The sequence below is a fragment of the Alligator mississippiensis genome, chromosome 8 (genome assembly GCF_030867095.1).
Source record: "Alligator mississippiensis isolate rAllMis1 chromosome 8, rAllMis1, whole genome shotgun sequence".
Taxonomy (NCBI): Eukaryota; Metazoa; Chordata; order Crocodylia; family Alligatoridae; genus Alligator; species Alligator mississippiensis.
This window is the reverse complement of record NC_081831.1, coordinates 5,101,015-5,118,784: the sequence shown is the minus strand read 5'-3', so window position 1 is coordinate 5,118,784 and position 17,770 is coordinate 5,101,015. Positions and strand designations below refer to the sequence as shown.

The 17,770-nt window shown below is 39.9% G+C and overlaps 1 protein-coding gene across 8 annotated transcripts in view; it reads left to right on the top strand.

Moving 5' to 3' along the window:
• Positions 1-17,770, top strand: part of CEP112 (centrosomal protein 112) — a 274,221-nt gene that overhangs the window by 72,494 nt on the left and 183,957 nt on the right. For all 8 annotated transcript variants that reach the window (XM_014601930.3, XM_019494322.2, XM_019494323.2 and 5 more), the window contains 4 exons: positions 3,910-3,996; positions 7,183-7,282; positions 9,349-9,467; positions 12,053-12,196. In XM_014601930.3, the coding sequence (XP_014457416.2) occupies positions 3,910-3,996; positions 7,183-7,282; positions 9,349-9,467; positions 12,053-12,196 (450 nt within the window). The remainder of the gene's footprint in view (positions 1-3,909; positions 3,997-7,182; positions 7,283-9,348; positions 9,468-12,052; positions 12,197-17,770) is intronic.

Here is a 17,770-nt window from a genome sequence, read left to right as displayed (position 1 = left end):
TAGGGGAAGCTGCAGTCTGCTATCAGTCCTCAGGAAGCTGTTTCCGGGGAGTCAGGTTGCCGTGTACGTGAACCACATTGAGGGATGGTTTAACCCCAAATGCTGCCATCCTGGGTAGTGCCAAGCACAGGGAGGAGCCACCCTTGGCAGGGAGCTGAAGCTCAGCATCTCTGGAAAAGCAGGTCCCTTTTAAGTGTCTCAGCTGATCCATGCAAACCTGGAGCCACCAGAACAGTGATTCTCAACCTGAGCACTCCTTGGCTTCATGAATTAAGGCAAATGTAGGTGAGGAGTGGGGCAGCGGGAGGGCTTGTCTCCCTTGGGCAGGGAAAAGGAGGGGCTATGTGGAAGCTGCTGCTAAATTCACAGAAGTTACTGAGGGGTGCTCTGGGTCTAAAAATGTTGAGAACCACTGGTGTAGATGGACATCAATCAGTACATAAGCTAGCAATTGCTTTCCTCATGAAGATGAGCAAAGCAAAGTTGTCCAAATTATTATCTACTTGCTTTCTGAAAGGCACGAAAGGGTCACTGTGGTATTGTTTGTAGGAAGTTTTATGTTTTGCGGTATGTGATATTAGGCCAGTAAAGAAGAACAAACTAGACAGAACGTGGCATGTAGATAAGAGTTACTATAATCAGCTACCCAACATGAAGGTAAGTGAATTTAATTTAATGAAGGAAGATTAATGTCCTCCTAAATACAAATGTGCACTTAAGTTTTCTCATATTTTGTTTCAAAATACTGTACACTTGTATAAGTAGATGTCTAATAAAATGGTCTAAATTAGGGACAAAGCTGCTTCCATATTTCAATCTGCATCATGCGTCATTACCCCAACCTTAGTGAGATTTATTGCTTGACCTTATGTCCATTTCTCAGGCTTTAATTTGCCAACATACTGTGAGAATGAAGATGATCTGTGTGCAAAGGCTGGCCCAGGGTATGTGTAATGAAAAAATATTATTCTCGGGTACAGAATATGACATAAATAGGATTTAGTGGTGCATAGTCCTTATACCGGCCCACTCTTAAGGTTTGATATTCTCCTTCAGTGAAAAAATGATGGATGTTTAAGATTTTTTTACTGAGAAATTATGATTTTCAAAGCAAGTGCTTCAGTTAATGTTTTAAAAAATTACTGCAATACAGGAGTCTGTATGCTACAGATGCCTCAAGAATGTGGACCTGAATATCAAACTTCTCATACAAACTATTGTAGTAATTTTTTCCAGCTAGCTATTGCAAATTAAGAATTAGTCTTAACTCTAAAGATTAAATTAAGTAAAAAATCGATTCAGTATAAAAAAATTCTGATCTGCCCCTTTTAAAGGTTTTAAAATTAATAGTTGACAATTTGGCTTGCCTTTTATTAGCTTCTCTTTTGTATCACCAGTAACAAGTGACAATATCACACATAGAAGACAGGCTGTATGTATGTACCTTATAGACCAAGTGAATCAGAGGTGCATTAGCTTTTGAGAGCAAGAGCCCACTTCATCAGTTAGCTATGCACCCTGGAAGACTATTGGATAACATCATATATGTTACAAATGAAGTATGCAGCACAGAAAAACATTTTGTATAAAATTGAAAAATACGTCATGAATTTAGATTCCGGTAGCATTTTGCCACTTTACTCCAAAAGCACTTGTAAATCCCATGCTTTCTGTCCTTTTGGGATACTGTATTCATTTGTGGTAAGTGAAACAGAATTCTTAGTATAGCAGACTGCTAGTAAACACATTTCTTGTCTTGTATATGTTTGTCTCTCTGTAAAATAAATGGGGATTGGTTCCTGAATTACTGTATTTATGTATACCAAAAAATGAAAAAAAACCCCTCTAATGCGTAATACATTTGTTGATTCTTTGGCGTTTCATAGATTTCATAGACGTTAGGGCTGGAAGGGACCTCGGAAGATCACTGAGTCCAGCCCCCTGCCCAAAGGGCAGGAAGTCAGCTGGGGTCAAAGGATCCCAGCAAGATATGCATCCAAACATTTCTTAAAGGAGTCCAGAGTAGGTGTTCGCACCACCTCCGGCGGCAGTCTGTTCCAGGCCTTGGGGGCTCAGACAGTAAAGAAACTTTTCCATATGTCCAGCCTAAAATGGTCTTGGAGAAGTTTGTGACTATTTGACCTTGTTATCCCTTGGGGTGCCCTGGTGAACAGACGTTCCCCAGGTCCTGATGTACACCCCTCATGTACTTATAGGCTGTCACCAGGTCACCCCGAGCCTGCACATTTCCAGGCTGAAGAGTCTTATGACTTTCAGCCTCTCATCATATCATAATTCAGTTTATCATTTCTGTCTTAGAGAGAGTTATCTGTGTCAGTCTGAAGTGAAGCAGAAGGCAGAGCAGCCTAGTATCTGGTGAAGCAGACTGTTGCCTACTAAAGCTCATGCCTCTGAACGACTTAGTCTGTAAGGTGCCACACTGACCTGTCTTCTGCCTAACTCTGTATCCAAGACAATCTGCATGCCAGATTTTTGGGTCCAGCTAAGCTATGAAGGATCTGAGAGTGGATTTTAACTTTGCTGAAGTCCTGTGTCAAGATGGGGAGCAGGTTACACCCCAGCATTACTTAAATTAGCTCAAAGCTGATCTAGGTTATGCTGGCAGGAGCAGTTTTCCAGGGTGCATGTACACGTGAAATTAATGCAATGCAATAAACTCCAGTGCCTGTCACGCCAGAGTTTATTGCTCCTGGGCTTCATGTTGAGCTGGGTTAGAGCAGCCCTGGCTGACAGAGGGCCTGGGGGGTCAGCCTGCCAGCCCAGGCCTGCTTTGGCCTTGCTCAGCGTGCTGCAGAGGGGCTGGCTGGAGCATGAGAGTGCTTTAGTGTAGGGCTAGCCCTCACTGAAGCGCCTTTGTGCCCCAGCTAGCCCCGTCAGCATCTACACATGTGTTGCTGCACATTAAACAACACTGCCACAGGACAGTACTTGTATTTACAAGTACTAACCTACCGCAGTGTGTATCAGTTTACTGAGACCTAATAGGGCCAACACGTAGATGTGCAGACTTTACTGTGGAGTTAATTAGGCAGCCCCACAGTAAATGTTTCATGTAGACGTGCTCCCAGAGAACTTTTCTGCTGATCAGGCATTGCCGCCCAACACCCCCTGTCTGACACTGATTTGTCCATTATGAAAAGACCAGGGATTGTTAGAGCTGGTTGTGCTTGGGGAGCTTTGTCCCTGAGTAGCAGAAGTAACTAGATGCAAGGGGGTAGCCAGAATATGGACGAAAAATTATCATTACTCCTTATAGAAGACGGACGTAAAATATGCATCAGACCTTAACACAGTCCTCAAAAGACATGCTAGAAATATTGTGGCAGAGGGAAGTTTTAGATATAGTATTTTGAACTAAAAAAAGCAAAAGCAAGAAATTTGTATTATTGTCTTCTGATTCACCAGCAATACTCTTAAATCATATTGGAAGTGTAACAGGATATTACAAAGGAATTTTGTTTATAATAAGAAATCTCTGAAATGATGAACTTTCCCAGAATAAATGAGACCTGCAGGATATACCTGTTGTTTTGTATAACTTAGAAAAACACCTGCCCAGAAAATTAGAGCTCTAACCCATAATTTATGTGTTGGCACAAATGCTAAAGCTTTTATCCTGTAATGTTTGTTTAAAAACAGATTAGTTTTCTGGGCAGTAGCAGTTGTTTCTATTATCAACTAAAATCTTTTATAATTTTCTTTTCAAAATAAATTAAAACCTTTTATAACATTTACGGTGTAGAACTGCAACTTAATTTTTCATGTGCATTTTCCTTGGGGTGGGGGGCAGGGGGAGGAAAAATTTTCTTTGCATAATCAGAAAACTTTTTGTAAAGGCCAAAGTATAATTACTTGCAGTAATAACAATATGATTTTTTTCTTTTAAAGCTGGGAATGAAAATAAAAATAATGGAAGCTAAATTTCATGAAGAAAAACTTAAATTACAGCAAAAACATGATGCTGATGTTCAGAAGGTAAGAAGTGTGTAGAATTTATTTCCAAAAGTATGTTCTACATTACACATACATATTTATATACTATATAACTATTACGAAATAATCCAGAGCCGCATTTAATTTCTGTAGCATCTTCAAAATAATAATTCATTTTGCTTTAAAACAAGACTTTATGCTTCGTTGTAGTTTGCAAAAGCTGCTATGAAAGGAAGACCTATTTTTGCATGAATTTGGAATGGAAAAATGTGTTTGTGAAAATAAATTAATGATCGAGGGAATGTTATTCTAGATATGTATATTTTCAAGAAGATTTGCTTTCACAATCTAACAATTTCTGTTGAATGTGAAAAAGAATCAAACTTCATCTCCCAGTGAAACTTAATCCTATTACTTTATCATTAATTAAAGGCCAGCTTCTTATTTTTCTCCAAATTCCAGCTTTTTTTGAATTTCTATTCATTAGCTCTTATCAAAAGTTGTCAAACTTTTTAAGTTAAAAATCTTCTTTTATTTTAATAGTTTAAATGAGTTTTCAGTGTTTTTTCATATAGTACAGTAATAACACTTGGTCTTACATCTGCATTTTTTACAGTTGTATAATTAGGTAATCCAATTATATTAGACTGGATTTGATCTTATACTACAAAACACCATTTAGAAACAGTCTAAAGGAAAGACTCTCACCCAATACTGTTTATCTTGGTGCCGAGCTTTTAACACGTGAGGTCAAGTCCTGCAAGGTCCTACGTGGTTCTAATCATCCTTTATTTTCATGGACTTAGTGAGAGTCAAATGCTCAGTATCTTAAAGGATCAGATTCACAAGAATTTTTCCTAATTTAGGTTTAGTGTTACAACGTCCCTTTTTTTGTTGTTGTTTTTCCCCCCCTCAAAACTGAGTCACAGACTTGGAGGAAGTCAGTTGACACAACACTATGACACATCAAAGCATCCTTAAAAGGATGTTAATATTTGGTCAGGTGCATATTTGGGTCATCTGTTCTCAGTGCTTGCAAGTGTAACTAGCTCGCCAAGACAAGAATCTAAAGGAAACATCTTTGTGAGAATAAGGAATAGCTGAGATGCTTTCTCGTTGCCTTAGTTGTCGTCTTTTTCAAACTGCTGTTAAGATTTCATCTTTTGAAGTTTGTTTCATCATGATGGGGGTGTTTTAGAGATGGTTAAATAGCATCATAGTATTTAAAGATATAAACCATTTCAAGTAGGTGGGAGTAGTATTTTATTTTGAGGTGGACACTTCTGACGACATGAGCTTTTTTTTTGGCATTGGTATAAAATATTTAAAGCATTAAGATAAACATTAAGTTCATAATATTAAAATATAAACTGTAACCATATGTACAACAAATATGCAAATTGTATTTTTATTTATGCAATAATCATAGTAGAGTACTGTAAATTCACTTGTTTTCTAGAAGCTTAGTGATAAGTATATTTGTATAATGCATGGAACAGATTGTCATTTGCCATCATACAAATATGTAATAAAGCAGAACTTCTTTTTATATATTTCTGCAACTTACTGAAAATTTGAGATGCTTCTAATTAAACTGTATGGTGCAGTAAAAATCAAATAGAAAGAAGAGACACTAATATTTTAATGGAAGTGCGTGCACCACAAGAAATAATATATTATATATGAAGAATATAATTTAATCTCACATCCTCATAAGTGCCCACTTTGACTTCAGAAAAAAAAGTGTTTTTCTATAGTTAAAAAAAGTGAAAGCTAAGAGCTGTCATTTTCTGAGGGGTGCCTTGAGTGTATTGAAGGGAGCCTTGAGTCTACAAAATGTTGAGAACCATGGCAATACACTATAGACTGAATATGGGTGTGGTCTTGTTGCAAAAAAAGGCCAACGATGTACTAATTTGTATTAGGAGTGTCACCTGCAAATTAAGGGAAGTGACTCTTCCATGCTGGCAAGGCCTCACCTGGAGTACTGTGTTCACATTTGGGCCCCCCACTTCAAGAAGGAGGTGGGCAAATTGGAAAGAATCCAATGGAGAGCACCAAAAATGATCAGGAGCATGGGAAACCTGACTTAGGAGGAAAAAGCTGAAAGAGATAAGGTTATTTAGCATAGAGAAGATAAAACTGAGGGTGGGATTTGATAACAGTCTTCAACTACCTAAAGATGATTATAGAGAGGATGGAGATGGGCTTTTCTCTGTGGCCATAGGGGACAGGACTAGAAGCAATGGATTTAGCCTTCAGTAGAGGAAGTTTAGGTTGGAGATTTAAGAGGAACTCTCTGAATCTGAGGGTGGTCAGGCATTGGAACAAGATACCTAGCAATGTTGTGGAATCTCCATGCTTGGAAACTTTCAGAACTAAGTTAGACACTCGGCCAGGAAGATATGGTCAGGGATGATGCTGCCTTGAGCAGGGGGTGGACTGGATGACTTTTTGAGGTCCCTTCCAGCCCTACTTTCCTATTACCCTATTTTAAAATGCTTATCAAATGAATGCCTAGGTTTCAGTTCTTGATTTTTATCTCACTGTTGTCTTCACTGTGTTAATGGACTCCCCCACACCTTTCCCTGAGATCCCAAAGGGATTGGTTGAGTACTTAGCAATATGTTTGGAGTTACTCTCAGAACCCTTAGGGTTGTTGGCTGTAGCCTTGTTGGTCTAAGGACATAGGCAGACAAGGTTCTTTGGGTAGATGTGATATCCTTTATTAGACCAACTAAGTAGTTGTTAGGTGATCTAATAAAGGATAGCACTAAATATTTAGTTTGTCTAATCACATCTACCCAACGAGCCTTATCTGTCTCTCAACCTTCGTATTTAAAAAATCTGGATGTAGTTGGTGAAGAGTTTTTGATAATGGAAAGAAAAAATCATTATTTTCAGGGACAATCCTTTGCATAACATTTTCTCTCTTCCTCTTCACTTTGTTCATGCTAAGGTCATTTACATTAACATTTGTTGCTGCCTACTTCATATGCTGCTTCCTGCTTCCCATCTAAAACCATTCTTTGACACTACAGTTATTTGTTATGGAAAATATAATACTTTTTATGTTAATTATTTCTGTGAGGCAGAAGGATCTCTTGAAGGCTACCTGTTTCTATATAAAAAACCTCCTCTTCCATTCTTAGGTATCTGCATATATTATATTGCATGTTGGTTGTAGGTTGTGTTTCACGGGTTTAAATTTATGACTTTCTATTATAGATTCTGGATAGAAAGAACAATGAAATTGAAGTACTGAAGACTTTTTACAAAACTAAACAGAATGAAGCTGAAGAGACTATTAGAAAGCTGGAGAAGAAAGGTGATGTTAAGAGTGGCATTCCATTTTGGTGGTTCTGTATCCTTTAATGACTGAACAAATACTGGTCTTCATGCTCACTTTCCTTTGAATTTGAAGGCTGGCCCTAATTTTTCATTTAGATATGGATGTTTATCCATAGCACTCTACACTGCTGTTTCCAGAAAGCATCATATTGTTGAGTTTAGTCCTTCAGAATTGTTTAGAGGCTAGAAACACCACAAAAACAGTCTTAACATTGTTTGAAGACTGTTTAAAACAGGGGTCAGCAACCGCCAGCACGTGTGCTGAGCACGGCACGCAAGGCCATTTTGCGCAGCACACCACCACCAGCCTGGGTTCTAGGCAGCTGCTGCCAGCCATGAATCCTGGGCTGCTCCCAGCAGGCGGCTGGGCAGCTGCAGGCCCTGCTGTGAGCAGACTGGGCTCTGTGTTTGGCAGCAGCTACCCAGAGCCTGGGCCAGTTGCAGCCACGGGGCTGCAAACATCTGCTCTGGGCTCCAGCATTAGCTCCGTGGCAGGTGCACGTGTGCCTTGGAGTGGACGGTGGGGGAGCAGCCTGAGGCAGCGCAACCCCAGGCCTCTCCCCCACTACTGACACAGAGCTGATGACTGGGCTCTGGAGCCTGGTGCAGTTGTTTGTAGCCAGTCTGGGCTCTGGGCAGCTGCAGCAAGCAGCGGGCAGGCTGCAAACAGCTGCGCCAGGCTCCACAGCCCTGGCATCAGCTCCATGCTGGCAGCGACTGCACATGCACCTCAGAGTAGACAGTGGGAGGGCCGTGTTGCCTCAGACCCTATCCCCGCTGTCTGCTCCAAGGTGTACATGCACCCACCAGTATGGAGCTGATGCTGGAGCCCGGAGCAGCTGTTTGCAGCCTCCTGGCTGCAGCCAGCCCAGGCTCTGGTAGCTGCTGCCAACCACGGAGCCCGGTCTGCTTGCAGAAGGGCTTGCAGCTGAGCCTGCCTGACTCCCACTCGCTCCAAGCCCAGCCCCAGCCCAGCCCCCCACCAGGATGAGGTTGGTGCTGCCCCTTGCCAGGAGCACCGCACCTTTTGCAGGCTTAGCTGTGCAGGGTGTGTGGCTGGTTGGGCTGATGGGCAGGCTCTGGGTCGGGGCCTCAGCCAGCTGTGCTGCAGCCTGGGGGCTGGCTCCCCAGGGAAGCGCAGGGGCTCTGGCGGGACCAGGGCATGGTTGGGTCGGACTTTGTCCAGTGGCCCAGGAGCCTGGCTTCATGCGCCTGCGCATCTGGCTCTGTGTGTTTGTCTGCCTGTGTCTAGTTGTGTGCGTCTGTGTGCACACATGTGTCTGGGTCTGGATGCGTGTGTGCATGTGTCTGTTTTGGGTGTGTTCTGGTTCCCTGTGTTTGTGCATGTGGTTCTCTGTGTGCATGTGTATGTGTCTGGTTCTCTCTTTGCTCTTTTTCTTTCTCTCTCTCTCTCTCTCCTCTTTCTTTTATCTGTCTCTTTTTTCTCTCTCTCTCATTGCAACATGCTCAACAAAAAAGGAATACACAACAACAAAGGCAACATTTATGATTATTAAATATACTAATATGCAGTGCATCATGCCATGTAACTGCAGGCCGTGCCCCCCCCCCCCCCCCCCGCCCTCATTTTGTTTTTCTGGCATGCCAGCACTCTGGCACCTTACAAGGTAGACATTGTGGGTTTTTTGGCACTTCGGCCAAAAAATGTTGCCTACCCCCGGTCTAAAACTATATAAGAACTGCATGTAAACTTCCTGTCATCTTTCTGCCATTCTTCTAAGTTTAAAACTATTCAGTGCACCAAATCTTGATTAAAAGGTAAGTAAAAAGTAAAGTTGCAAGAACATCTCATATTAAAACGTTCAACTTTATGGCATAGAATTGAAATAAAACATTTGTAAGGAAGTATACACACATGCACACACATACTGTCTCAGGCACAAAATGTTATTAAGAGCAGGAAATTATCAGAAAGTAGGGTCAGCTAAAAGACTGGAGTTATCTGATTGCATGTTACCAACATCAGAAGAATCCTAATGGCATTTTTTGAATTGGTATATTTATTTTCTTATTTTATGACAGTTCAGACCCTTGTTCGCGAGTCACAAGTTGTCAGAGAGGCGAAGGAAAAGCAGATTGTGGAATTAAAGAAGTTGTGTGAGCAAAGCACAGATTCTTTGAACAACGAGTGGGAAAAAAGGGTAATGAACAGCGCGTTATTTTTTTTTTTTAAGTCTGAAGACCTCTGTCAGTAAAAATATAGAAAGATCAAATGTATATTTCATCAACTTGATAACAATTCATTAAAAAATAAAAAAGGAAATATATCACTTTTGAAGTTATTTCCCTGTATTATTTTTTTCCCTTCTAGAGTATAATTTGCTAGTTTTAATTTGCAGACTTTTCACACAAGAGATCTGGGTAAATTTGAGCCTGTGCCAAATTTATTATTTCATTTTGTACCTGTAACCATTACATCCTGTCTCTGAATTGAAAATGCTATACAGAGACGTTGCCCTCAAGAACAGTTGAGTAAATGCCAATCTTTTTGCAGGCTGTCCTCTGCTTCTGTGTCACCCTTTTGACAGTCGATCTAGCTGCAGGAGCCATTAGGAAGGTGTCCTTCAGATTCTTCTTGTTCCGCTTCAACTGGTTTGGAATTTTTAAGTGGTGAACTGCTGCCTCTGGTTGCCACAATGACTCTCTTGAATAATTAGTTGTATACGGACATGCAAATAAAAAAATATATAACAATTCACTTTTCAATTTAAGGCAGCACTCCTGGATATTGAAAGGCATCTATCAGAATACAGCTCTGACTCCAGAATATTGAAAGATATTCAGATAAGCCATTTGAAAAAGAAAAGGTTGCTGAAAGGGCATAGCACCTCCCTTATAGGTGTGGTGTTCATTTTACTTCTTGGAGCCTGTACCTATGAACAAAGGGCCTTGTTATTTTTTAATTCTTGTCACCAAAGAGGGATTGCTCATAAATGTTTTTCACTGTATCAAAGAAGTTGAAGAAAGAATGCTTATGTTTCTTTTTTTTAGAAGAACAATACCCTGACCTTGAGGTTGTCATTCTTACTCTGCATGAACAATTAACTAGCAGATGCTATTCCCAAAGCTGTCTTTGTCATCAGTTGATACCATTATGCAAACAAAAAACAAACACAATATTTTCATCTACCAAACAAACGGGCAATGTGAAAAGTCATGTTACCTCTATGAAAAAGGATTAATAGTATAACTTTCAAAGAAATATAATAAAAATGGACAGGTAAAGTGTTTTTATGATTTTACTTTTAATTTTACTTTGTCCCTTCAGCCTATTTTTCCTTAGTATAAACACTGATCTTTGCTTACATATGTCATCACCATCCTTTTTTGTACAGAAGTCAAGTTGTTCACGAAACACTGGGCTCATTTTGCTGATGCTGTGTTGTGAAACCAGAGAGTCTGTATATCCAGTATGATTTGGAGCCAAAAAGCTGGGTTGATTCAAGTAATAATGATTGTCCTTCAAAATAATAGGTGTCATCAGTTACGTTTTCTGATTTTTTTTTTTTTTTTAATCTGTCCCGGTTTTTAATCAAGAAGACAAATTTATAACCTTTTAATAATGCCCTGGTTAATTCCAATAAAACAAATTGAACCAATGATAAAATGCTACCATATTTCATTGTTGTGGAATTTGGTACATCATATAGGTGGGACGTTTTTGAGAAACTTCTCAAAGACTGTCCTATTTTTGCTATGTGTTAATCTTTTAACTTTTTTTTAAAACCATTTTTACATCCCTGAGAGTAGAGATTGGTGCTTTGTATTTCTGTTGTAAGATTATTTCTCAAGTGTGTTCTTTTCAGCAAAGTTTCTAGAGCTGAGAAACACTGATTTTTATGCTGCAGATTTCTTTTTCATTCTAACCATTTTCGGGGAATATTTCACAGCATACAGCAAAGACTATGAAATGGTGGTCCTAATCACACAATACTGCATACTTTGGCCTATGATATTAATCATTTGTTCAAAATTATTAGCTTGTATTCAGGCACCACATAAGAAGACTGACCCAGTTTTGCTTTTTCACTAGCCTGTTTGCAAAAGAGAGAGACTTTTGAGTGGTATTTATATTTAATTATAAAAATTGGAATACATTGGCATGCAGAGAATGCTTGCAGAACATTGTCCATTTGTGCATCATTGCATATTCTTTTGGTAGGTCATCCTCCTGAATGCAAAGAGCTTGTTTGAAGCTTGACTGACAAACAGTAAAGTTGTATCATCAAGTCGCCGATCTGGGTCTGGTTAGTTAGACAGGAGATTATTTCTTTTTAGGTAACTGTGTTTGTATCATGTAGTTTTAAAGCTTCTAACCTAGAAAGGTAAGTGGATATTTCTAAGTTTCAAACCACAGAAATTCTAGACATGGAAATAATTAAAGTAAAGAAAACAGTTCAGGGGAACAAAATGTTTCTGTAGTAATAAATTAAGAAGTCTCCACATGAAAAGTGATGATCAATGTAAATGTTAAACATAAACAGAACATCACAAAATGAATTGTAGAAAATGTGACTATAATTCTTTGCTTTTCTTAAGCATTACTCTTTTTTATTTTTATTATTATTATTTCTTCCTTCTAATTCTGGAACATTGGTACAATAAATTTTATTACCATTTAATGATGAATGGAAAAATGACCTGGTTTTATTATCGAGTTAAAAAATGCCAGCTGTACAGTCTTTTAAATCAGTGAATAACCTGGTAACATTTTTTTTAAACATAGCTTCACAATGCTGTGGCAGAAATGGAGAAGGAAAAGTTTGATATTCAGAAGAAACACACAGAAAATATCCAAGAACTGCTGGAGGACACAAATGCACGTCTTAGTAAAATGGAGGCAGAGTACTTAGCACAGATAAAGGCAACTGTAAGTTTTTTGCGAATTGATAAGGACTACAAATATTTGTTGCAGCCTTCAGGCTTCATACATCTCTGGATACTGGCATGTTTGATTTCTTAAAACAGTGTATAAGAAAAACAGGACTGAAAAGACTTATTTCTGTTTTGTCCCCCTGCAAAAGTGTGCATAAGTATTGTAGAAAAATGTTTCAGATACTATACTATCATGCTGGAACACTTTAAAATTGCTTCTGCAAAGGAATAATAGAAGAAGCGCTGTTTTGGTTCCAGAGTCTGAGTAATGCATTTTTTTCCCCCACAAGGTCCGATTAGAAATATCTGAATTTTATTTCTCTGCTTCTCACAGTGAAAAATGAAATTAAAATCAATTTTATGGCTTTAGAATTGTGTTGGTAGCACTGGCAGATAAAATCTGGCGCACTGTGGGTGGCTGCATTGCAAGCTTCTCCAGCCTTAGTTAGTCTTCCCTTTTAAAGACCAGCAGCTGGTCCTAACTAGAGGGAGGAACAGGGAAGTCTGATGGAAGGCCCTGGGGTGACACTGACCCCAGGGTTCCCTCCCAAGGGTGGGAAGGCAAGGCCAGTTAGTTGTGAGTTTGCATGGGCTGGTGTTCCTTTGTTTGAATGGTTCAGTTGATGTCCTTAGGGGAAAAACAGCTGAGGAACCTGCAGAGCAGACTGTTCTTGACTGGGAACCATAACCCATCCTATAACCACCAATGTGTCTCTGCTCCGTAGCGATCTTTAGGAGTGAGGATGAGAAAGCAGAGGTCTGTGCTTGGATTTTATGCTGAGACTCCCTACAGCTGTATAGTCTGATAGGCTTGTTTGCCTGTATTTGTTCATGAGAAATGTAACTGAGGTGACCATTTCATTACAATAGACAGCCTAATTTATTTTTTCCATTAACTTTTTTTTTAATTGGAAAAAGAACTAGAATACCGATTGCAAATGTTTTCTGAAAATATTTCCTGTCATTGATTTTTTTACTCAGACATCTATTCTCTATCTGTTGCTGATCCCTGCCCAGAATGCTGAGCTGTTTCTGTTAGTTTCCAGTTTTATTGCTCTTGTGGCTAGGCCCAGAAAGGATGTTTAATAGTTTAAATCCATGAAAGTCTTGAGCATCTCATTGCTCAGCTTCCACTTGTTGTCCCGTGAAGATGACCCTACTGTCTTTCAGTTTCTTATTTATTTAGTGCATGTATGGGCAAGGCATTTTATTAGTGCTTTATGCCAGGGACTTCGTGTACATGAATCCTTAAGAATATTTTTATGAATTACTTGACTGTAATAGACAATAAATTAAATGGTTGTTATGCTTTCACCATTCAGATTTTTTTCTTGTCCAAAAGATACATAATGAGAAGCCTAGCTTATGCAGGGAGTATAAAAATAGCTGGATCGTTGCTCAGGAAGTATTTTTTGAGAGACTTCATCTCTGAGATTCCAGAATCCCAAATATATTCCTTACAACATAAAGACTGCATGAAATTCACTGAAATCCATCAGCGCTTTTCCATCATGAATAGATGGTATCTTTTTTTTTTCTGCAGCAGAATATTTAGCCGGAGAATGTGAAGAAGGACAGGGAATTACACCACGGTTGTCTCAGTGGAGACGAAGCATTGTTGAATTTGTCTTCCAGTTCTCCTGTATTTTCTTTTTAAACATCTCTGTAGGACAGGGGTCAGACACAGCTGGTCAACGGATCCGGCCTGTGGAGCTGAAGGGTGTTGCCTGTGCCTCAGGTTCATGCCCATTCCTGGGCTGGGCAGCGAGGAGTTGTGCCAGGGCCAGGCAGCTTTTGCCGTACCCACACTACTAACACTTGTCCCCAGTGTCCCAGCTTCGGTCTAACCTGGGTCAAGTGTTTTCAGTGATACGACACTGGTGGGCGGCTTTTTTTGCAGCTGTGCCAGGGCTACACAGTGGGACCTACATGTGCATTACAGCTGTTTCTCCCAGCCCCCAGCTCCCTGACTGGTGTGTCAACTCAGCTTCCAGTGAGTGGGGAACTGAGCCTGGACCAGACATCTGCCATCTTCATCCATGCTATCACTGCTGCTGCTTTTCCACTGCTCCCCCATTTCCCAGGTGCAGCACGGGCACAGCTTCCAGGCAGCGGGGAACTGTGCTGCGGTCAAGGGGGCTTCCAGCCGTGCTCACACCACAGCTGTAGTGGGAAGGGGGAGTGGGGAGAAGCATTGGCAGTGTGGATTTAGTCTGCAGATACCCGGGCCCAGCGCAGCAATCCAGCAATGAGCTGGAAACTGTGCTCATGCCCCAGCTGGGGAGCTGGGGTCTGGGAGATGCCGCAACAGTGCAGGTGCAGTTCCTAGCTGCCTGACCCCAGCATGAGCTCAGGGAAGCCCTCTGCCAAAGCTATGTGGCCTTCAGTGGACTACAGCCAGGTTATTCGAACCCATCGCGAGGAAAAGGTTGCTTGTTTCTGACGTAGGGCTTATTTTTAATACTCCGATGCTTCTAAATGAAGAGTCGTCTTCTTAGAGTTAATTTTTTTACGCTGATTTGTTGGTAGATGTTGACGGAAGCATTGAAAAGTTGACTTTCCATTCCCGGAGTGCTTTTTTCACTTGTTTCTAGTTAAACATCACACTTAAGGACATGCTGATGATCCATCAATTTATCACCACATGTAACTAGTTCACTTCACTTGTTTCTCTCTCGGGAACAGCTCTGTTGTTTTTCCTGTGATGTGAAGTCGAACTGCCTCAAATCAGCAAGCTTTAGAGAAGTAGAGAAACACAGTGCGTCAGTGCGTTCTGCTGCCTGCCATTGTCCCCAGCATTCCCTTTCCTTGTACTTGTTCATTTTTCTCCTCAACTGACTCCACAGTTATCTGTGAAAACTTGTGAAAATATGAATATTCCGATGTCTTTAGAGCTAAAAGGAACTTATTTTGCTTTTAAGGCCTTCCTTTCTCGCCTAAAGGGAAAATGTTTGAGTGTTGACAGACAATACACTGTGACATTACATTTATCAACAGTGGAGGGGACTTTATTAAATCCCTTGGTTGGGAAGCAATTTAACTTCTGAAGAATCGTCTCACTCTTGTCGCTGTCCATCATCCAGTGAAGGACAATGTTCTGGCAGTTAATCTAAGCTGGAATTTGTGTCTAACATAAACGGTAACTGAAGTATACAGTACTTCAAACAATTTTATGAAGATAAATATGTGTATAGTCAAAGAATGCCAAGTGTTACTCGGTTTCTGGTCCAGACATAAAAAACACCAACCCTGTTAATTAACTGTTTAGATTTATACTTCATAAAAAGATTTATCCAGTTGTTATAGCTACCATTATCTTTAAAATACACATAAAGAAACTCTACCTGATTTATGCCTTTCTCATGGACTAGCTTGTTAGGAAATCCTGGGTTTTAGTTTTGTTTTGCTTTTTTTTCATTTTGGGGGAATACTCTTTCTTCCAAGGATGATCAGGACGATGAAAAAGAACAGACTTTGAGGTTTTTATTAATAGCATCAGGAAGGCATACCGCCGTTGGTACTTGGACTTTGCCCTGCAGTTCAGTCTTTTTCAGGCCTCTTCTCACAAATGAAGGGTTAAAATACGTACGTCTGATATCTGTAATCAGAGTGGCATTTTTATAACCATGTCTCAAATGTTGAGAGTCACATTTGTGGAAGGCACTGCTGCTGCTGTCCAGGGGGTACTGATTTTGGCATCAATGATAATGCCCTCCCCAAAGTGTTGAAGCCTACCCACAGTTGACTTTTTGTTTCTTTTTTCCTTTTTGTTAAGTCTAGTGGTGGTAGAAAATCTTCTGAAGAAAGCAGCAGTAGGTAACTAACCCTCAGTAACATATGTGTTAGTATACTCTAAGAAAACGATTCATTCTTCATTCCCTGTCTTAAACTTTAGGGTGGACTCCACTGTACATCGTTAAAATCCAAAATGGTACAATGTATTAGTGACACCTTTGGAGTCCATTTATTGTGTATATAGTGTATAAAGTAAAAATTTGTTATCTAAAACCGGAGAGTTGCTCCCAAGGTGGTACTTGGTACTTTCCATTAAGAGAAGACAAAGAAGAGTGAAAACTTGAATGAGCTAAGGAGCAATGTCAGAAAAAAAACTTTATTCTGTTATTAATGAATGTTGAATTTAAAAATTAGCATTCAGACCTTGTCAGAGGTAATAGTAAATATGGGGGGAAATGGACACAGTCTGTCAGCAGCATTGAATTTAAGAACCATCAAAACGAGACAGATCTGGCTGAGCAGCTCCTGATTTAATAATTAAACAAGGTAGAGTTCAAGGCATGGCTTAAGATGAAAGACTAGACTGTCACTGGAAATTAGTTTCTCTTTTCTGTTGTTTCAGATTCTTTTCCTTTTTCATAGAGGTTCATACTGTCAAGAATGCCATTTATTATGAAGAAGTGAATTGGCTGAATGCTATAACTTTTGTTTAATGGTATTGACAAATATTTTCCTCCATAAAGTGTGTATTTGTTTCCTGGAAAAAAAACCTACAATAATTTAGGGCACAAAGCAGTGGTTATGAAGTCTGTGTGATTTGTCATTATAATTGTAAGGCATGGAAGCAGCAGTGGATTTCTAGTTACAGAAATACTTTATAAAAATATATTAAATTAGGCTTCAAGTGAAGGAAGCTTTGATATGAAATGTAGGACAAGGGACCATGTGTTTGTCATCTACAGCTGTTGCTTTCAAGTTTTATTACCCACTCTTCTGTGCCTCACATTTTCAGTTATCTTTATCATAGGCTTTACCTTCCCATTATCCATAGCAATGGTCTGTTAGCCAGTGTGTATAAAAGAGGATATTTGGAGGGGGGGGAGAAGTACGTGGGGATACATGCACTGTGTAAATAATTGATTAACGGATGAGTTAATGGTCTGAATCCATCAGTCAGTAGAATCAGTCTGAACTTAAATTAGCGCAACAGAAATCACAGGTCTTCATATGCCTCGTGGCCCATTGGGCTAGCGTGGTGAGGGCACACAAGGCATGGTTAATGCCAGAGACCACTGCAGGGCTTTAACTTGCATCATGGGAGAAGCAAAGTGCTTTAACTGTTTTGCCACTGTGTTCCCTATTTGAAGAAGATACAGATTTTTACGTGAAAAAAAATGTAGGAATGAAGGAATCAAGCTGGCTTTGCCAATGATTTAGGTTGTGATCCTGCTTTTTGGCTTTTTGTGGGCACCTTCATTGTCTACACAGAATACATTGTATTATCGTATCCTTGGTCCTCATTTGTGTTTGATCATAATAGCGGGCAGCTCATCGGTATTAGTGGTAGTTGTTTCTTTGAGGTACCTGGTTTTACTCTGAATGTTAGCTAATCAGCCTGTCTTTTTTTCAAGTCACAGGTGCAAACTCCAACTACTTGTAGGAGTATGTCCAGTTGCAGCATCTGTGTAGCGCAAGTCTAAAGATCCTCGTTATTCAGTGCATATTTCAAAAAGGGGTTCACTAGCGACCACACTTTAGAGGGAATGCCAACACTTTGGGGAGAGCTCAACAGCAACCAAAGTAGATTCAGCAATATTCGTAAAAGGGTCCTTAA